Source organism: Eumetopias jubatus, unplaced genomic scaffold (genome assembly GCF_037043125.1).
Source record: "Eumetopias jubatus isolate StellerSeaLion01/CBP00866 unplaced genomic scaffold, mEumJub1_p1.0 scaffold_6, whole genome shotgun sequence".
NCBI lineage: Eukaryota > Metazoa > Chordata > Mammalia > Carnivora > Otariidae > Eumetopias > Eumetopias jubatus.
In genome coordinates this window covers 40903672-40925752 of record NW_028274812.1, presented here as the reverse complement: position 1 = coordinate 40925752, position 22081 = coordinate 40903672, and the positions used below count along the sequence as shown (strand labels likewise).

The 22081-nt window shown below is 34.6% G+C and overlaps 1 protein-coding gene across 3 annotated transcripts in view; it reads left to right on the top strand.

Moving 5' to 3' along the window:
* HSF2 (heat shock transcription factor 2) overlaps window positions 1–22081 on the top strand; it is a 36960-nt gene that overhangs the window by 6476 nt on the left and 8403 nt on the right. For all 3 annotated transcript variants that reach the window (XM_028117088.2, XM_028117087.2, XM_028117086.2), the window contains exons 2-10: window positions 6879–6987; window positions 7121–7248; window positions 8267–8391; window positions 10318–10393; window positions 13504–13565; window positions 14491–14578; window positions 16323–16471; window positions 16881–17120; window positions 17733–17838. In XM_028117088.2, the coding sequence (XP_027972889.1) occupies window positions 6879–6987; window positions 7121–7248; window positions 8267–8391; window positions 10318–10393; window positions 13504–13565; window positions 14491–14578; window positions 16323–16471; window positions 16881–17120; window positions 17733–17838 (1083 nt within the window). The remainder of the gene's footprint in view (window positions 1–6878; window positions 6988–7120; window positions 7249–8266; window positions 8392–10317; window positions 10394–13503; window positions 13566–14490; window positions 14579–16322; window positions 16472–16880; window positions 17121–17732; window positions 17839–22081) is intronic.

Genomic DNA, 22081 nt, shown 5'->3' with positions numbered 1-22081 from the left:
AGGATGGAGTTTGGAGCTTATGAGTGGTAAAGCCATGGGACTGGATGAGATCATCTAGGGAGACAAATGAAGATAGAAGAAGCTGAAAGGCCAGTCTGATTTTTAGAGGGCATATGAGAATAAGAAAAAGCTAGCAAAGGAGACTGAGAAGAAACAATGCAACAGGAGGAAAAACAGGGGAGTGAGGTCATAGAAGTTAATGGAAAAAAATGGTTCAAAAAATAGAAGATGATTGTGTCAACTGCTGTTACGAATATTCTTATATACTTCTCCTGGTGTATATAAGCAGGAATTTAAGGTATATATACTTACATTGAAGATTGGACTTGCTGGAAAATAGGGTATGAATTGTTTTCCAAAGAGATTAAATGATTTTATACTCCTGTTAGCCAAGCATGAAATTTTCCATTAATCCACATCTTCAAAACCTGATATTATCATTCTTCTTAATTTTTTACCAATCTAGTAAAGTATTATCTCAATGAGGTGTTAATTTATATTTCCCTGATTAGTAATGTGTTCAAACACCTTTTCTTTTTTTTTTAAAGATTTTTTATTTATTTATTTGAGAGAGAGAATGAGAGAGAGTACATGAGATGGGGGAAGGTCAGAGGGAGAAGCAGACTCCCCACTAAGCAGGGAGTCTGATGCGGGACTCGATCCTGGGACTCCAGGATCATGACCTGAGCCGAAGGCAGTCGCTTAACCAACTGAGCCACCCAGGCGCCCACCTTTTCGTATTTATTCGCCATATGTGTTTCCTATTCTATGAAGTATTTGGCCATTTTTCTATGGGGTGGCTTGTCTTTTAATATTTGTAGGAATTGCTTTTATATTCTGTATATCCATTCTTTGGGTCTGTGTATTGCTTATGTCTTCTCCCAGTTTGAGACTTATCTTTTCCTTTTGATTAATACAAGTTTTTAATTTTAGTATAATATATTCATCTTTTTTGTTCATGCTTTTTGTTTCTTCGGGATGTTTTTTCTTACCTCTTCCCCAGGGAGAGAAAAATACTTTTCTATTTCTCTTCTTTTTTTCTGAAAGTTTTAAAAGTTTGCGTTTTATGTGTCTAATTCATCTGGAATTGATTTTTGTGTGTGGTGTGAGGAATCCAGTTTCATTGTTTTCCATATAAATATTCAGTTGTCCTAGCTCCTTCATTGAATGCTTCCTTCTTTCCGTGGTGATGTGTATTGCTCCCTCTGTCTTACAGCAAAATTACAGGTAGATAATTACGATTTTTGTTTCTAGGTTCTCTATTGCATTCCACTGAACAGTTTTCGTTTTTTTTTGCCCTTATCGTCTTAATTACTGTAGCTTTATAGTGTCTTGCTTTTGGGAGGGCAGCTTATCCTTCAGGAATACCTTGACTATTGTTGGGCTTTGCTCTTCTGTATATGTTTTAAAATCAAGTTCCATTAAAAAAACTTACTGGAATTTTAATTGGAATTGCATTGAAATTATAAATCAGATTAGGGAAAATGGATGTCTTTATGATGTTGAATATTCCCATAAACGAGGCATGTTCTTAAATTCATTTTGTGTAACAAAGTTGTATATTTTTTTGGTAATTAGGTCTTGCACGTTTGTTAGATTTTCTTCCTAGGTATCTTAAGATGTCGTAAGTGGTGTCCGTTAGTTAAAATCACATTTCTGGCTGTTGCTGGTAGTTATAAATACAGATAACATTTGTATGTTGATAATAAACTAGTGAACCAATCATTTTACTGATTTGGGGTCTCTAAGTGTACATCCGTGCATTTGTGAATGATAGTTTTGTTCTTTCAGAACTTTATACCTTTTTTTTTTTTCCTGCAGTGGCTGAGACCTCAGGGTGTCAAATTGAAGTAGTGATCATGGGATCCCTTTTTCTTATTTTTAAAAGGAATTTTTTCATATTTCCCCCTTAAGTTATCAGCTGTTAAAATTGAGAGTTTTTTAAATTTATCTTTTTCTTGTTGATGTCATAGTTAGAGGGGAGACGGGCATGCCAGGAGAGAGGATACAGGAAAAAAGTTGACTTTGGTGAGTAGGAGGGTGGATTTGAAATAGAGAATAGGTTGAGAACATAGTGAATTAAAGAACATTATGCAAAAATGTTAACAATTGAAAAATTTAAATGTGAAATTTGAGATGGTCAGGGCAGAGATGTAGATGTGAGAGTAGATAATAAATCATCATACGTAATACAGTCAGTAGTTAGATACACTGGTGTGGATGAGATTGCCTAAGGAAAGAGTGTATAAGGTGTCATGATCAAGGATAGAAATCTAAAAAACACTACCTCTTAATAGATGAATACAATTGGAAGAAAATATGAGAAAGAGACCCAATAGTATATAGTTTCAGAGCCAAAACAGTAGAGTATTTAAGGAGGGGATTGTCAGTAGTGCCAAATGAAATGCCACAGAGAGGTGTGGGAAGATCAGGACTGAAAAGAAGGCATTGAATTTGGCATTTGACATTTTAGAGAAAAATGGTTTGAGTAGAGTGAGGGAGAACGAAACCAATTTTTAGCAAGAATATGTAGATGGTACTAAATTAGAGAAGGGGGCTTTGAAATATTTGTTAAATTTTGCAGTGAAGGAAAAGACAAATGGGGTGGGTAGATTGAGAGGGAAGTAAGGTAAAGGGAAAGTTTTTTTTAAGATAGGAAAAACATGCATTTAAAATTTTAATAGTTACTACCTACTAACCAACTCTGATTATCATCAGACATTTAAAATTTTGCCAGTCTAATAAGTGAAAATCATTATTTTCTGTACATTCAATTATTATGAGATTGGGCCTCTTCTAAATTTTACATTGGGTTTTTCATCTTACTGATTTGTTCAAAATTTTTAATTAATGCAGTTGTCATAAATATTTAAAATATTTTTATGTTAATTGACTTAATTGAATTTTTATAATAACTCTAAGTTAGGTTTAGTTTCAGACACAAATAATAGAGTTCCAAACAATAGGGCACCTGGGTGGCTCAGTTGGTTAATCATCTGCCTTTGGCTCAGGTCATGATGTGGGGATCCTGGGATGGGCCATGTATTGCATCGGGCTCCCTGCTCAGCGGGGAGTCTGCTTCTCCTTCTGCCTGCCGCTCCCCCTGCTTGTTCTCTCTCTTTCTGTCAAATAATAAAATCTTAAAAAAAAAAAAAAAAAAAGAAATCCAAACAATGGTTTAAATAGAGATGTATTTTCTTTTTAAGTCTGACGATACATTCTGGTCTTTTCAGCCTTACTTGGTTTCTCCACCTCAGTGGTGGTAGAAGTTTTACTCATTAGCTTCAAGTTCCAAGCAGGGATATGGGAAATAGGGGTTTGACACTTTCGATCTTTCCCCTTTTAGAAGCTTTTCTGGAAGCCCTACTCAGTCCATTCTGTTTATATCTTAATTGCCAGGTGTGTATTCGGCTGCCTCTGTCAGGGGGACTGAGAAATGTAGTTGCAGCATCAAATAAAATTGTGGTTCTGTTAGTAAGAAAGTTTTTGCAAATGGATCTCTTTGTTTTTAAGGCTAAATGATGTTCTGTTGTGTATGTGTGTGTGTATCACAGTTTCTTTATTCTTCCATTGAGGGACACTTAGGTTGTTTTCATATCTTGGCTATTGTGAATCATGTTGCAATGAACATGGGAGCATAGATAACTCTGTGAGATACTGATTTCATTTCCTTTGGGTGTAAACCCAAGAAAGGGGTAGCTGGATCATGTGGTAGTTCTATTTTTTATTTTTTTGAGGAATCTTCATGCTGTTTTCCGTAATGGCTATACTGATTTACATTACCACAAACAGTATATGAAAATTCCCTTTTCCGTACGTCCTCGCCAACGTTTGTTATCTTTTATTTTTTTAATAATTGCCATCCTAACAGATATGAAGTGGGTACCTCATTGTGGTTTTGATTTGAATTTCCCTGATGATTAGTGATGTTGAGCACCTTTTCATAGACCTGTTGGCCATTTCTGTATCTTTGGAAAAATGCCTATTTGGGTTCTTTTTTAATTGGTGTCTTTTTTTGTTTTTTGTCTGGCTATTGAGTTGTATGTGTTCTTTACGTATTTGGATTATTATTCCCTTATCCGATATATTGCTTGCAAATACTCTTAATTCTGTTAGGTTTTCTTTTTATTTTGTTGTTTTTTTTGCTCTGCAGAGGCTTTTTAGCTTGATGGAGACGGTATGTTAATTAGTTTGACTGTAGTAGTCCTTTACGTAAATATATTAAATCATGCTGTACACCTTTAAAATATGCTATTTTAGTTTTAAAATAACAAAAATAAAAAAGGTAAGTAGAGGAATTTGGAAATAGGGTAGGCAGCTAGCAGCTTCCATGAATAAATATAAATTCTTACCACTTACCAGTATGACTTCTAGGTTTGCATCGTACTTCCAAAAGCTTGGTTGTAAAGAGTGATGGAGCAGTGAGTTAGCATTGAGCTTTTGCTTTTTGCTTTCCAAAGAGAGAGTTCATGAACTAATAATCTTTTTTCTCCTGATTTTCTCCCCTGATTTGAATGTTACCCGTACTTATTACCTGTTAAAAATTCTCAAATAGATTTGCTGCTGCTTCTGTCTCTCTATTTATTTATTTTTTACTATCCCTTCTTTAGTATGAAACTTTGTAAACACTATAATTGTACCACTTTTATAGGATAGGGTTAATATCTCTTTTTTCATTGTTTTTAGTATTTTCTTGCCTATTGTTACATAATTATTTTACAAGTGAACTTTAAACTGATAAGAACAGATATTACACTTGATCCCTAGTATTTGGTTGTGTTAGCATCTCTTCACCTCCTCTCCAAAAATTTTTTTCATTGAGAATTTATTGCGAATATATTGGTTAATTAGAATTGACAGCTTTACAGTTCTATATTTGTCCCTCTATAGTTTAATATTCTCTTAAATGTCCTGTATATTTTTAAGATTTATCTTTAGATATGTGACATTTTTTCTGTTATTGGAATCTTTTATTTTACTTTAGTTTTAAATTGTTATGGTAAAATATGCCTTACATAAAATTAACCATTTTACCCAGTTTTAAGTATACAGTTCAGTGGCATTAGGTTCATTTACATTATTATGCAGCCATCGCTACCATCTCTCTCCAAAATGTTTTTCACCTTTCCATACTGAAACCTCATACTCATTAGACAGTAGTTTCCAAGTCCTCCTTCCTCCTAGCCCTAATAACCATTCTGTTTCTGTCTCTGTGAATTAGACTATTCTAGATATCATATAAGTAGAATAGTACAGTATTTGTCCTTTTGTGGCTAGTTTATTTCACTTAGCATAGTGTCTTTAAAGTTCATCCATGTTGTAGCACCTGACAGAATTTCCTTTCTTTTTAAGGTTGAGTACTCATTGTGTGTATATTCCAAATTTTGTTTATCTGTTCATCTGTCAGTGGACGTTTGTGTTGCTTCCACTTTTTGACTATTGCAAATAATGCTACTATGAACATAGGTATACAAATATCTTTTTGAGTACCTGCCCAGTTCCCTGGGATTATACATAGAAATAGAATTGCAGGATTATATAGTAATTCCGTGTTTAGTTTTTTGAGGAACCACCATACTGTTTTCCATAGCAGCTGCACTATTTTTCACATTTCCACCAGCAATGTTTTAATTTCTCCAATTCCTCCAGCACTTATTTTCAATTTATTTGGTATTTTTTTAAAAATAATTCCCATCCTAAGGGGTATGAAGTGGTGATGGTGGTTTTGGTTTTCATTTCCCTAATGGTTAGTGATATGTAAGGCATTTTTTCATGCATTTATTAGCCATTTGTATATGTTCTTTGGAAAAATGTTCAAGTCCTTTGCCCATTTCTTATTGGGTTGTTTCTTTTTTGTTGTTGAGTTGTAGAAGTTCTTTATTATGGATATTAATCCCTTATCAGTTAAACAGTTTGCACATATTTTCTCTGATTCTGTGGGTTGCCTTTTCACTCTATTGATAGTGTTCTTTGCACAAGTTTTTAAGTTTGAGGTAGCATCAGTGGTCTGTTTTTGCTTTTGTTGCCTGTGCCTTTGATGTTAACGAAGAAATCATTGCCAAATCCAGTGTCATGAAGCTTTTCCCCCTTATGTTTTCTTCTACTATTTTTATAGTTTTAGCATTTACGTTTAGGTCTTTGATCCATTTTGAGTTAATTTTTATATATGGTGTAAGATAAATTTTGTTCTTTTGCACGTGAGTATCCAGTTTTCCTGGCATTGTTTGTTGAAAACTCTCCTTTCCCCTTTGAATGGTCTTGGTACTCTTGTCAAAAATCTTTGGACCTTCTATGTAAGGGTGTATTTGGCGGTTCTTTATTCTGTTCCATTGGTCTGTCTCTGTGTTTATGCCGGTACTGTGCTGTTTTGATACTGTATTATAGTAAGGTTCAAATTGTTTTTTTGTATGGAAAAACACTAGTGACTTTAAATATTAATTATTAGCCTGATATTTTACTGAAAGTTTTTTTACAGTTTTTCACTTGATTATGCAAAGATATGTCTGTTGCAAATAATGATATGACTTTCTCTTAAATTTTGTCTATTTTTGTCTAATTGCATTGGTTTTAAAACAGTGTTAAATAATTATGTTGCTTACTTACAGTATTTCTTTTCTTGTTTCTGATTTAATGGAAATTCTAATATTTCACCATAGTGCGTGATGCAGCTTTTGGTTTTAGACATACTTCTGAACTTCTGAGGTTGACATCAAAAAGCTTAATTACAATTTGGCAGTTAATTATAGTTTGTTTCTTGTTGCTGTTAATAGGAATAAAATGTGGATCTAAAAGTATCATGGAAGGACTGCCCAGTTTTGGGGTTCATATTGTATCACCTAAGAGGACTTCAGTTAATTGACTTTTTCTCTCTTTTTCAGAATGGCCAGAGTTTTCTGGTTTTGGATGAACAAAGATTTGCAAAAGAAATTCTTCCCAAATATTTCAAGCACAATAATATGGCAAGCTTTGTGAGGCAACTGAATATGTGTGAGTACGGGCAGTATTTTATTTGGAGTACTATCATCAGCCACTGATTAAACCCATTTTTTCCCATTACATTGATAAAGGAAAGGGAAATTATTTGTCTGTTTTAGTCATCTAAATTTTTAATCTTTTTCAGATGGTTTCCGTAAGGTTGTGCATATTGACTCTGGAATTGTAAAGCAGGAACGAGATGGTCCTGTTGAATTTCAGCATCCTTACTTCAAACAAGGCCAGGATGACTTGTTGGAGAACATTAAAAGGAAGGTGAGCTATTGTTAATGTGATTTATTTAAGGCATTACCATATAGCATACTTGGCCAACACAGTATTTCACCTGTTAAAATTAAGAATGTATAGAAATACACAGGTATTCCCTGTTGGAATGACTTAGACTAATAAAGCTTTAATTATTTCCTTCTGTTTTATATTTTTTCTCTCCTAGAGGGAAGGAAAATGTTTACACTCTGACTGAGGGTGAAGAATCATCCATATTGGGATGGGTCACTCCTTCCAATTTAGCTTAAAAAATGTTAGCTCCTGTTAAATGTTGACTCCCTTGGAGGGCTTTTTCTGTAGTTCACTGTTGAATATCCAATACTGAGAATAAGTAAGTCCCTTGCATTATAGTAAGCATTTAATAATACATTTTTTAGTTAATGGTATCTTTTGCTGAAATAAAATATTTTTACTAAATCCACAAAAAAGGGGGATAAAAGAGTAATGGACCATGAAAGAAAATGGCCCAGTGTGCAGCTGTTACTGCATAAATTTAATTAAACGTGGAATGTGATAATAAAGAGGCTTGGGGAAATTACAGTGAGTTTGGTGAAAGGGAATGAAAAAAAGTCCCTAAGTTGTTCCTGCTTGTGGAAACTTCTGCACATTTAAAAAAAAAAAAAAGATTGATTATTTCTTATTCTCTGTCTTGGAGTTTATTCTTTGTTTTTTTTTTTTTAAGATTTTATTTCTTTGACAGAGAGAGATAGCAAGAGCAGGAACACAAGTGGGGGGAGTGGGAGAGGGAGAAGCAGGCTTCCCACCGAGCAGGGAACCCGATGCGGGGCTCAATCCCAGGACCCTGGGATCATGACCTGAGCTGAAGGCAGATGCTTAACGACTGAGCCACCCAGGCGCCCCTGGAGTTTATTCTTTTTATAGAATCCTGTCCTGGGCGTTTTGGAACTAAATCTGAGTTCCTCAATGGGCTACAAAACACAGTAGGGAAACTTTGAATTAAAAACATGGTGTTTAGTATTTGATTTCCTAAATTTGCTTTCAAAAGGTTTCATCTTCAAAACCAGAAGAAAATAAGATTCGTCAGGAAGATTTAACAAAAATTATAAGTAGTGCTCAGAAGGTTCAAATAAAACAGGAAACTATTGAGTCCAGGCTTTCTGAATTAAAAAGGTAAAGTATTATTTCCAAATATAATTTTAATATAGGGGTTGGTGTGTGTGTGTTGGAGGTTGAAGGTTAGTGTTTTAAGTACTTAGATCACATCGTTGAAGCCAAGGTAAAAGGTCATTTTTCTCTAAGTATTGGTTCCCTTTAGTTTTGATTTGTAGCCCTTGACTTTACCTCAGTATTATATTTTTTGACAGTATTCAAAAGAATTTATAAATCTGGGCATTTAAAACAATTTGATGCACAAGTCCCACTGATGAAACAGTAGATCTTTAAATCAATGTAGGAAATACGATTCTGCTTAGGTTAGCTTTCATATGATGTTCACACACATGAAGGCATACAAGCCGTTGAAAAACACTACACGTTACTCATATATTCTTTATGGTGGTTTCATAAAACTTTTCTATGTGGTCTATCTCTTAGGAAAAAATAAGACATAAAAAATAGGGAAAAAGGATGCAAGAGACTTGCCTTACTTGGTATTTATCTTACCTAGATGTGGTAAAGCATTATTCAAAACTTTTATTATAGAAACATGCTTTTGCTTTATTGCAGTTCTTGGCACCATTACTTGCCACAATAACAACTTGTATATAGAGTAGATGTGTACTTTCCTTAGTAAGTGGTTGGGATTTTCTCTTATCCTAATAGGGACTGAGGTCTTGAGAGTAGTTATTTTATGGATTCTGTCTCCCATTTCAAATGTGGGACATTAGTTTAGCTGTCTTAAGTGTCTTCATTAAAAGAGTAACCTTGAACTTTGATTCCCTTTTTGAATAAAGCTTAATTTTAAGCTGTCCCATTTTGCATATTTTATGTAATCACTTATGCCAGTTTATTGTATGTATCTTGTGTCTCCTGAGGTGCCCTTTGACCCAGTTCCTTGAATCTCAGGGTTAGCCCTTAAGGAATGGGATCCCAGATTCATCCTGTAAGTTTTAGAGGTAACCATTCTACTTATGTTTAGTAGGCAGATGATAGTATTATCTTTAAATATCTGAGTCAGAGAAAATACCCTAGTTATTCAGTAAGTATTAAAGTTTTATTTTCAAGATCTTCTTTATGTAAGATATAGAAGTCCCTTTTGTAAGAGTTTGGCTTGAGGAAGATGGATATTATGGAAATTAACAAGAGCAAAAATTAAAGTATTTAATAGGTGAATTATTTCATGCCTTCTCAGTGTTATCGTTGCAGCTAACATTTAATAACAGAACAGTGCAATTTCAATAAAAGTTAATGAAGGAAAAGAAACTGTTACTACTAGGCCAGTTATTGGTTTGTCATATATTTAGACATGCTTTAAAAAAACTTTTTTTAGTGTTTTCGTATGTTTGAAACAGATTTTAAGATAGTTTTAGGACCTGATTGACTTCAACACTTAATACAAATAATCCGTGTGATCTTAGGCAAGTCCTCGCAATTCTTGGGTCTCATTGTCCTCCTCTATAAAATAAATAATTCCTTTCTTGACTGATTTTATAGAAGTTTAAATAAGAAATACACATAAAATGCTTAGCATAATCCCTGGAGCACAGGTAGTGCTGGGTAAATGTCACTTCCTTTAAGAATTCTTTTCTAAGCGCAAGTCCTAAATTCACTTGGTAGGCATAGTTGAAAGGTTAGTTTATTTTTTAAACAAGAAGTAATGAACCACATTGCCAGAGAAGTAAATTGCCTGCTACTATATGGCTATAGGCATGAGTCTTACATTTTTGTGTTTATATTGCCATGAGTAGAAAGTACTGTAGTTATGAAGGGATGATTCTGGAGTTGTGTCAAGATAGTTGCCATTTTATGTAATTGAACCAGAGTTTTTCCAATTTCATGAAAATATATAGCAAAGTTCCCTGGTATTCTTAACTAAAGATTTTGAGGTCTGGCTTTCTGACAAAATTCTGTTTTGTTTTTTAAAAAATGATAACATAGTGAAAATGAGTCTCTATGGAAGGAGGTGTCAGAATTAAGAGCAAAACATGCACAACAGCAACAAGTTATTCGAAAGGTAAGCTTTTTTCCCCCATGACCATAATCTGCCTTTGTTTAATTTGTGTTCCATTTGTGACCCAAAAAAGCCTCTGTTGAATAATGAGTGATCTTAGCTTCTTATGTATTAGGTTCACATATAGTAGTGAAACTATGAAATCAAACAAATTAGGTCAACTGTTGTATTTTCTTTTTAATAAGAAACGTTTCTCATTAGCTAAGTATTGTTATTCCATAGTCTCTCAGCTTGAGTCTCATTAGCTTTTAGTAAGTGACCTTTAGCCTGATAGAACAACTTTAAAGATACTTTATTTTTAGGAACATAATAGAAAGAAAACTACCAGTTTCTTTACATTTTTTACTGTGAATGACAGCCTTACTGTGTGGGTTTGTTGTTATTGTTTTTACTATTTTTTTTTTTACTTGAAAAGGCATAAATATGGTCTTAGAAGACAAATGACTAAAATTTTCAAATCAGTTGACCAAATTATGAGTTCAAAAAAATTATCAGTGTATGCCATTATTAATCTCTATGGAAAAGCAGTTAAAGTAGTGTGTTGTAAAATAAATTGTAGATTTTAGTATCTGAGCTGAAAATTACTAGGAGAACTGAAAATCTCTCAGTTGCCTTGTGTCCTTGTGCTTTAGTCTTTTCATATCAGCTTTCATATGTTAATAAGACTTGAAACATAAAAGTAATTAAGGCAGCTATTTTTTGCTCATGAGTAAACTAGACTCTTAAGTTTAAGCAACAGGTTTTTGTGGGGGAGGAAGGGTGGGAGTGCTTCACTTGGTTTGTGCTGAGATGCCTTTAGCTAAAAATAGGGTTATGACAGAATCTGGGTCTAGTGGAGCAGGCTTAGAACAGAGATGAATGGCTGCAGTCTTTGGCTTGTAGTCAAAATAGGTATACTAGTGTTTGTTTTTTTTTTTTCCTTTTCAAATCAGTATGCAAGTGAGGGTTGAATGTAGAATTCAGTTCTAAGTGTTTAGTCCAAGTGCATATATTTTCACAACTTCCAGAGCTGATTCCAGCATGCAACCCTGTTAAGAATACCTGATTTAAAACGATAGGTGTACTTTATTAAACCTGTACTTTATTTTTAAAAAATCTTCTCAACTTTTCCAGAAAACAGTGTTTTATAGTTAGATATTGGCTTATAATACTATATAATTTTTTTCCTAAAAGCAAAGAAAGTTGGTAAAATACATAACATTTCAGTTTTTCATGAAAGCTAACATTCTGTCTGTTCAAATTTGAGTTTGAATATATGTGGTTTGGTGGAGCTCTAGGGAGTTTTCATAATGCATAGTGATAGCTGATAATCTTTTCTCTATTCCTGGAATGGCTTCATACATCTGTCATTTTACTCCTTGGCCTTGGATTAGTTGGAATAGTGTGTGTGAGTTACCTGGTATAGGTACTTGTTACAGAATAGGATAATAGTACCTGTTAATAGAACTTGTCAGGTCCAGAAGTTAGATGCCGTAAATGTTAGATGCCTTATCTTTTCCTTCAGGAAGGAAGCTTTGTACAGCGTGATGCAGAATTGTCATAAGAGAACTAATATGTAGAACAAATTTCAGGAGAAATTTAGCCAATGCTTCATGTTCTCATAAATTCAACCACTAATGTTTTTAGAATTTTTCTATAACATTTATAAATTAACAAAAGTAACTGAAGCCAAATTATTTCATAGGTACCTTTAAGCTTAAATTTGTCTTTTCATCAGCCGTCAGTCAACATTTTCTTTTGAATAAACAATTTAGTGGTTAATTTCCTTTTCATGACTCTAATGCTGTTTAACTTTTCTGCAAAGAGCCTAAATAGTCCTCCAGTCCCTTTTGGCCTTTATTTATAGCCTCTCAGTGATATACTGCTTTTCATAGTTCACCATATGATCCTCACCTTTTCAGCTTCTTCAGGAAGATGACAATAAATTTCAAGGCATACCCTAAGCCAGTGATTCTCACATTCACATCAATATCACCTGGAGGACTTGCTAAACATACATTGCTGGACCCTGTCCTCAGAATTTCAGATTCAGCAATTCCAGAGTGGGGTTGAGAATTTGTGTGTCTAATAGGTTCCTGGGCTAATACTGCTGGTCCATGGACCACACTTTATGAAACACTGTCATATGAAAGATTGTTTGCATGTCTTGATCGGTTTAGTACTTTTAAATTTAATCAAGCTCTGAAGATTAAACCAACTTCTCTTGATTGGCCCTATGGGTATCTTGGATGTTTAAGAGCAACACCATCCAAAACAAAATCTATTCATTGTTTATTTGAAAAAAGTATATGTATTTTAACTTTAAAATTGTGAATTTATTTTTGGATAACCTCTAGTTGCTGTATTTTGGGGTTTATTTCTGTTGCTGTATAATTAAATATTTCATGCAATATTCTTTCTTAAAGCTTTTATTTATTTGTCAGAGAGAGAGGGAGAGAGTGAGCTGTGGGGAGGGGCAGAGGCAGAGGGAGAAGCAGACTCTCCACTGAGCAAGGAGCCCATGATCCCAGGACCTTGGGATCATGACTTGAGCTGAAGGCAGATGCTTAACCAACTGAGCCACCCAGGCATGCCATGACAGTATTTTTAATTAAGCAATAATTTTTCTAGAATAAGCCAAGAAGCTTTTCCTACCTTGAAAATTTTATGCTCTCTTCTGAAAGAGCTGGCAGTCTCTTTTGCCTCAAATTGTGTTACCTGGGTTAAGAAAAATGTTGCCTGTCACTTTTTTTTTTTCTTTTTGATACAAACTTGGGATCTCTATCCGGGCATGCTTGGTTCTTAGCATCAAAACAAGTAACTGAGCTGAGTATTGGGTAGATATATGGATGGGTGGGTGGATGGATGGATGGGTAGATGAATGTCTTAGGCATTTTGGTATCGTAGGTAGCTGCAACTTTTATCACAGGTTATTCTTCTGCCTGGAAACTGATTATTTCTTTATATAACAATTGTAAGATGCACCCAAGATTTCAAATTTGTTAACATGTGAGAAATTATGTGGCTTAGAATAGAAAATATGTATTTGAATTAATTTTATAAGACTTGTAATATGGACTAAAGAATTAGAGGAGTCTATGATGGAAAATTTTTTGTTTATATTTTCCTTTTAGATTGTCCAGTTTATTGTTACACTGGTTCAGAATAACCAACTTGTGAGTTTAAAACGTAAAAGGTAAGTTTTTGTTGTAAAACACTTCGTTTGACCTATTCATGGACAACTAAACATTTTAGTGCTTAACTATGCATGGCCTACATTTGCTTAGTGTATGTCTGTTGTCCCAGATGAATAGTCCTTCCTTGTTAAATTATACTCTCAGCATTTCAAGAGTAGTGTTATTTCTTCCTGCTGTCATCCTGCTAATGTTTTTCAGAGACAAGGATAGCCTAACTGGTCACTTTACAGACATATACATAGTTAATAAGGAATCCATTTTTATTCACATTAGCAGTTTAATGTAACATTAGAAGGCTTGAGTGAGGGAAACTCCTTAAAAGAAGGTCATATATTAAAAAAAATCAAAAACTTTAATCTCTCATGTTTAATCCACTAATAAGGAATTTAAAAACCTATATATTGACTATGGCTTGTGATACCGGAAAGTGTTAGTAACTGCCATTGTCACAACTAAACCTTAAGAAGGATAGTGGACAAAGGAATAGTTGGAAGGAGAAAAAACTTATCTTGTAAGACTAAAGTTTTAGCAAAGCTTGGTTATGGTTACACCTTATGCTATGGCCTTAAGTCAGCTTCCACAAACTAGTTCTTACATCATCTACTTACTTTTTATTATGTAAGTACAGTTCATAAAGAGTGATACAGTTCAGTCAGCAATGAAGTATATCCAGAGAGAGTAGTTTATTGTATTTATTTTAACAAAAATAGTATAAAAGAATGGTGAAATCAAAGCCCTAGACACAGCCATCTCCTAGTTTCTGTTCCTAAGATGTGACCATTTTTAAGAATTCATTGTGTATCACTAACTGAAATCTTTTATTATTAAAGTGTGTATGTTCATGGGAGGGTAAAATATTAGGAGCAGTTGAAATTTCTTATATGTTTGCTTCACTGAATTTCATGAATATATTCTGATTTTCAGGCCTCTACTTCTAAACACTAATGGAGCCCAAAAGAAGAATCTGTTTCAGCATATAGTCAAAGAACCAGCTGATAATCACCATCATAAAGTAATTTTTTGTTTAAATTCTATTTTATATTATCTCAGACCAATTTTTATTATAGTATGCAGTATTTCATGAATTCAGAATTTGCATTCAAAGTTCAGTGAATAATCTAAGTGCTCATGCTCCAGTTTTATCTAATCATGACATTTTTTTATTACTTGCTTTAGATATTTTAAGAAATAAAGTATTATAAATATAATTATGTTTTAGTTGCCTGTTCCCAAGTTTGTTTTTTGCCTCCTCTTCAGTCTCTCCTAGATAATCATTATCTTGAATTAGTATTTATCATCCCCATGGTCATTTTGTATGTGTGAATTCATGAACAATATTTGGTATTATTTTGTATGTATCTAAACTTCATATAAATGATACCATTTTGCATTGTGACTTTTTCATTTGGTTTTGCTTTTGAGATTTAAACAGATTTAGATCTGAACTACTACCTGATATCAATTGAATATTATAATGTAATTACTAATTTATCCATTGGTTATTTTAAATTGTTTCCAACTTTTATTATAAATTGCATAGACTAGACTCTTTAGCAGTTGCAAAACATTTTTGTTTACCTTTATTTTTGTCATGGACTCTCTGGATCATTTGTCAAACTTACACAGTTGGCAAATCAGTTCAGTCCAGAGTCTACACTTCTTCTTTTTTTTTTTTTTTTTTATAGATTTTATTTATTTGACAGAGAGACATAGCGAGAGAGGGAGCACAAGCAGGGGGAGTGGGAGAGGGAGAAGCAGGCTTCCGCGGAGCAGGGAGCCCGATGCGGGGCTTGATCCCAGGACCCTGGGATCATGACCTGAGCCGAAGGCAGACGCTTAACCATCTGAGCCACCCAGGCGCCCAGAGTCTACACTTCTTTTAATAGATGATTGTCATTGCTACATTCAAATCTTAGAATTCTAAATACTGCTTCAGATTTGTTATTGAAGTACCAAAATTTTTTTTCTTTGGCAAATCGGAGTTAATATCAGGTTTTTCTTCCCAGTATTTTTAAGTAAGCATACCTAACTATTGTGTTTTTAGGATTGAAGACTCAATGTAAATGGATGAAGATTTCTTAATTTAACTGGATTTATATATTTTTAAGTACTTTACATCTTTTACCTCAGATTTATCTACTGTTGAGATTTATGGATTTTTGCATTATAATAGCTTAATTTGCTTTAGTGAATTGAATGCTTTTTTATTTAGGTACCTATGATCTGAATATATCTGTAGCAGAATAAAAAAAATTATTGCTAAAAATTCAGGCTGACCTTTAACTGTGGAATACTTGTAATGGTTTTTTTTTCCTATTAACGAAAGCGTTTAATAAGAAAGAATAAACCACATGTCAATAGAGTAGCTTGAGATAAAATTATCCTCTTCAGCACAGTGGCCATCTGGTTATGCTTGAAATTCCTGGTGAAGTTTTAAGACTTTTTTTTTAACCTTTTGGATACAAAAAATACTTTAAAATGTGAGGATCTTTCATGGAATCATTCTGAGGCATGCCATCTTCAAGATTCCTTACAGTAAAAGAAATAGTTAAATAGAATAAAGTAACACACCTCATACCTTTGTGAATTGATAACGAATACCAATTAGTCTGAGTCCTGTTAGGGCAGAGAACATAGCTAAATTGTTTCCTTAACATTTAGTAAACAATGGGTCTCCAATTAGCACTTTTTAAATGGTATATTGTTTGGTAGTCAATATAATTTCAATTTTTGATATTTTTCCCTGATTTTTTTAGGTTCCACACAGTAGGACTGAAGGTTTAAAGGCAAGGGAGCGGATTTCAGATGACATCATCATTTATGATGTAACTGATGATAACGCAGATGAAGAAAATATCCCAATTATTCCAGAAACTAATGAGGATGTTATATCTGATCCCTCCAAGTAAGGAAATTTGAAGTAAAATTTGTGAAAATCTTGGTTACTTTTGTTATTAAAGAGCTAAATTCAAAACCACTTTATGATAAACTACTCTGTAACTCATATTTGGATTATTAAACTGAAAAAGCCAAATTATTTAACCAGATGTTCTCCCCTCAGCAAAAAGACTTCCAACAAAAAGTAATGAGAATTCTGATTTTTTTAATTTTGGAGTTAAACATCTTTAATTCATCCTTTGTGGTCTCGTATCACAGGATGAATCAATATTTGTGGTTAAGCTACTCACCCAAGAAATTTAAGCCTTTTAATATGTGTTTTGGGGAGAAAGCTTCCATGGAGAATGAATGGACAGAATGAATTTATTGAATGCATTTGAAAATGTAATTGGTTCTTTCTCATATTGCTGATATAGCTGTAGCCAATACCCTGATATTGTCATTGTTGAAGATGACAATGAAGATGAGTATGCACCTGTCATTCAGAGTGGAGATCAGAATGAACCAGCCAGAGAATCCCTAAGTTCAGGCAGTGATGGCACCAGTCCTCTTATGTCTAGTGCTGTCCAGCTAAATGGCTCATCTAGTCTGACCACAGAAGATCCTGTGACCATGATGGATTCCATTTTAAATGATAACATCAATCTTCTGGGAAAGTGAGTGCTCATGTAGATGTTATCTGAGTTTATTTGCTTTCTTTGTTTACTTCACATGTTCTATTCTCTTTGAATGATCTTCCTTTCAGATTATGAACCCATGTAATCTGTCTTTCTTTCTTTTGGTCAGGGCTGAGCTCTGCAAATGTTTTTTGAGAAGGATTTAATCATCCCAGGAGCAGTCTTGAAATTTTCTTGGCAATTCCTTAGATTTCTTTAATAAGATACTTGTTTTAAATGTCCATAAAGCGTGTGTGTATGTGTATTTTGTGTTTTTATCAGGACTGTGGAATAACATAATCTCCATTAAGGGATTTACTTTATAGCATAAGGAAACCAGAAATTAGTAGCATTAATCAGTAATAAGAAGTTAAACATTTTATAATTTATAGTGTAGAGGAAAAAAGATAAATCACACTGTGTTGCAGAATCTATTTTCTGTAAATACTAAAGTTTTGTATAAAGGCTGTGAGTTCTCAGTTAACCACATTTTCAGGAATCTCAAATACTGAATAGGGTCTCTTAAGGTTAAAAATTTTGTAATGTGATTTTAAATGTAAAAACAAGGAAACCTAATATTTGATGTATTTTTTTAAATCTTTTTTTCCTCAGGGTTGAGCTGTTGGATTATCTTGACAGTATTGATTGCAGCTTAGAGGACTTCCAAGCCATGCTGTCAGGAAGACAGTTTAGCATAGACCCAGATCTCCTGGTTGATGTAGGTACTTTGAATAATCTTTGCTCTACTGGCAGTTTGTGTATTTACGTATATTGTTTATAAATCACTACATCATTTTTTTGTATTCTCACTGTTTTTGCATTTTCTTTTTTTAAATGAATGATTTTGTTTATCAAACAATGAGCAGATGGGTTCAGGACAGTGATCACTACCCATTTCTGAATAGCAATTCAGTTAATCCTCCTATAACAACATATCAGTTCTGTTCAACAGTACTACTAAATCCAGGTCTTCTCTGGACTTGTTGCCGTATTTGTTTTGCTCTAGAACAAATTGTCACTGAATGGAAATTGGTGGAAATTTAGTAATAGAGTTACTTGGGCAGGAAACAGCATGGAGACACTTTTTAATACTTTGGGAATTAATGTTTTCCACTCAAATGAATTATATTTTATTATATTTGCTATATTTTTAAATTTTTTATGTCCTGAGTCCTACGGTTATTCTGTTCCAGTCTCCACCACCACCTACATGAACATGACTCCAGTGTTGTCTGCACTGTGAATCCTTATCTCCCATTTCTGGCGCTATCTTTCTTGCTCTCTTCCCTCTTGCTCCTACCACTCCTCTCTCCCTTATGTGGCTTAGTCCCATCCAGATGAATGGTCCCATCCAGATGAATATTGTTCTCTCAATGATTTCCATTTTCTGTTGTAAATATGTTTCTTTATCCTGAGAAGTTTTGTTGCTCTTTTTTTTTTTTTTTTTTTGCATTTTCTGCCTTAAAATGCAGCTCTCTCACATCAAAGTATTCTGTAGTCTTGTCCTTTTAAGAGCTTCTTGGTGAGGCTAAAAGGAATTAGTCCTTTCCTACTCTTCAGTCTTATTAATTTACCACCTTACCCATCTGCCTCTCAGTCTTTGTCAATATCCATGATTTGATTATCCTTTCCAAATCATCAGTATATTACAGCATGTATTTCACTTTCTTTGAAGATTTCCTTTCAATACTGGCCTGTGTTATCATCCTAAGTGAATTCAACATCCATGTTAATGACCTACTTTAATTTGTTAATAGTAATTCGTCAGCCCTTCTTGATTCTGTCAGTCCCTGAATCCAGGGACCTTTAGAATAGCTGTCCCTTAGGTCATAAGAAGGAAATAAAATTCCGTAATTCTGACCCTCTACAAATCCTTGCTGTCTTTAATTAGATTATTTTAATTTAACCTTGGAACATTTATACTTGTCTGTCCTCAAGACCTGGTCTAGCTAGCCCACTCTTCCCTCTTCACAGAGGATAATCACCATGCCCTGGTTCTCTCATAAGCTGTGGAATCTCCTCTTTTTTCTTAGAGGAAGTGCTTAGTTTCTCTTTTAAGCTTATTTGTACACCTGCCCTCTGCCTCTCTGTTTTTCTGTCTCTGTCCTTGATCTTTCCCATCTCGCTTCAGTGAATACAGATCTCCATCTTAAACGTTTTGATGTGTTGCTCTGATCATTTACCATTTTGCTTCTCTAATTCTTTTACTATAAAACTTTAGAAATGAGTGGCTTTATTTGTTACTTTTTTACTCTATATTTCTTTTGAAACCCTGCATTGTCTTGCTTATTTATTGTAAGCCTGTGCTGCCTTGGTTTATCCATAGTGAGTAGGCTACAGTTTTTTTAAAAATCAGGCCGTTGGGCTAGTAGGTTTGTTTTGAATCAGACAGATTTGGGTTTCATTTGGCTCATGTCACTTAAGCTATTTAACCTTGGGAAAGTTCACCTCTCTTGCCTAGTTTCCCTATTTGTTAAATGTGGCTAATACCTAACATGAAGGGCTCTTGTGGGGATTATAAATAATTAGTGCTATTATTTTTAATACTGGTTATTTTTGACAGTGGAACTTCTGTTGATTTTAGAGGCACTGAACTTTTTTTCCTGTCTTCCTAACTATTCTCTGTTTACTCTAAGAGCTTTTCTTCTTCCTGTTTTCTATCTGTGAGTATTCCCCAAGGTACCCATTCTTTTATCTTTTTATTTGTTCTATGTCTCTTCTTTTTCTGTCCTTCCTCTGTGAAGGGATTTTGGCTTATAGGATTGTTCTCAAATTTATATCTCCAGCTCTTAATGGTTTTTTAAAGTAAACTTTGCTTGAATTCTAATTCCATGCCTTTGGGATCATCAGTTAAGATCTTGCCTTAGATTATTTGTGTTTAACCCCAAACTTTTCTTTGTTCTCTAAATGAGCTACACTTCTCAGCTTTCTTATTTTCTGTAGTGGTATCAGACTTCCAGGAGGATAATCACTGAGTCATTTGGTTTCCTTATCTTTATCTCATTGTTCATCACGTCCTGTGTATTTTCAAAAAATAGCACTCACAGATCATCCCTACTTTCTGTTGCCTCCCTCATCTAAGACCTTCATTATTTCATCCTTGAATTATGCTGATTGTAAAAATCACCCATAGGTTGCCTTGTTTTCTGAGGTGGCAAAGATGGTAAGGACATGAATAGGTATGCTGAGTTCATGGGTTCTCTGCAGAGTTCAGTTCTGAGTGACTGTGTAGAGTCAGCAGAAGAGGCCTGGCTTTAGGATTCAACCAACTGTGTCAGCTCCTCATGTATGGTCTACTTTTTTCTGCTTCACACTATGCATCTACTGGGAATACGTGAAGGTATCCCTGATTTATTATTATTTTTTAAAGATTTATTTATTTGACAGAGACACAGTGAGAAGAGGGAACACAAGCAGGGGGAGTGGGAGAGGGAGAAGCAGGCTTCCCGCTGAGCAGGGAGCAGGGCTCAGTCCCAGATCATGACCTGAGCCAAAGGCAGACGCTTAATGACTGAGCCACCCAGGTGCCCCATTATCCCTGATTTAGTGGGTGACGTTGGATGGGGCAAAGAAGGAGTGAGTAGCTTATACTCTACAGATGCCACTTTCAGTAGGGACAAAATCTGGTCAGGTCTCAGAGGCAGTGACAAGCTGAACTTGGCAGAGATTAGATTGGCGGTCATGTAAACTGTCTACTCTAAAGGATCTGAGTCTCTTCCTTTTCATGGATTAGTAGGTAGTATGAAAGGGAGGAAATTAAAAGAAAAGAGCTGGAGATATTTTTAGGGCTATCATGAAAGTGGAACTTTTTTTTTTTGAAAATGGAACTTTAAGGAGAGGAATCAATGTCTAGAGACTGTGGAGGAGTTATCTATCTGCGTTTCGTTCTATCCTGTTAACCATTTGGTGTGTTCATTCTCCTAAAATGCTTTCATCACTGTATTTCCTTGCTCAGGCCTTTTCCAAGGCTCTTACTGCTGACAGAATGTGGCCTTATGCTCTGACCGGCCTTGGCTTTACTTCTTGAACTTTACACATATAACTTACTATTCAACTCAGAACTTTTATGTTATTTGGACTGATCATCTTGTCTACTGCTAGAACTTACCTCCCCCTCCCCCCAACCATTCCTTCTCTATTATTGCTAATGTTATAATTTATTCTTCCCTCCATTCTCCTCTCCAAGTCCTAACCATTCTTCAGTGACTAATGTGTTGGATAGCTTCATCAAGACGTTTTGTTTCATCTTTGTGTGTGTGTGTGCGTGTGTGCATGCACCCACGCACACACACGATTTTCTCCTTTTTCTTCTTAGTACTTTTGATCCCCACCATCCATTAGTATTATAATAATGGATTGTATCTGATATGTTGCTATTTGATGTTGTTCTTTTCTTTTAGATTGTAAGCTCCTAGAGAGCAGGAATAGTGTCTTCATCTTGTATTCTTCATGATGTCAGTTATTTCTTAGATGCTCAATAAATCCTTGTGGAATGAATGAAGCTTATGACTTAAAAGTTATGTCTGTAAACTGGCTTGACTGAGGCATGCAGTAAGCAGTAGTCTTAGCATTTACATCTTCTGTTGCTAGATGAGGTGAAAACCAGCAAGGAGGTATGCCATTTGGTCAGAGGGCTCTGTTTGAGGTGTAATTTAGGAGCCACCGTCATAGAGCAGATTCTGTAAATTTCTCACATAATCAGCACTGAAGGCTTACTGTCAGGGCAAGGAACTCGGTCCTGGGTGCCACTTAAAGCCAAAGGCATTTAGAGAGAAAATAATAAGGAAATGAAGGAGAGGAGAAGTTGGGTAAACCACTCTTTGTCTTAAGTGATTTGCCCCACTGTTTTATAGAGAAATTCTTACAACAGCTGATGCATGGGCTAGCTTGCCCCGCTTTTGTATGTTTTTCTTTCTGCTTTCCTGCTTTTCTCTTTCAAACTGTTTGACTGTATGAAAACT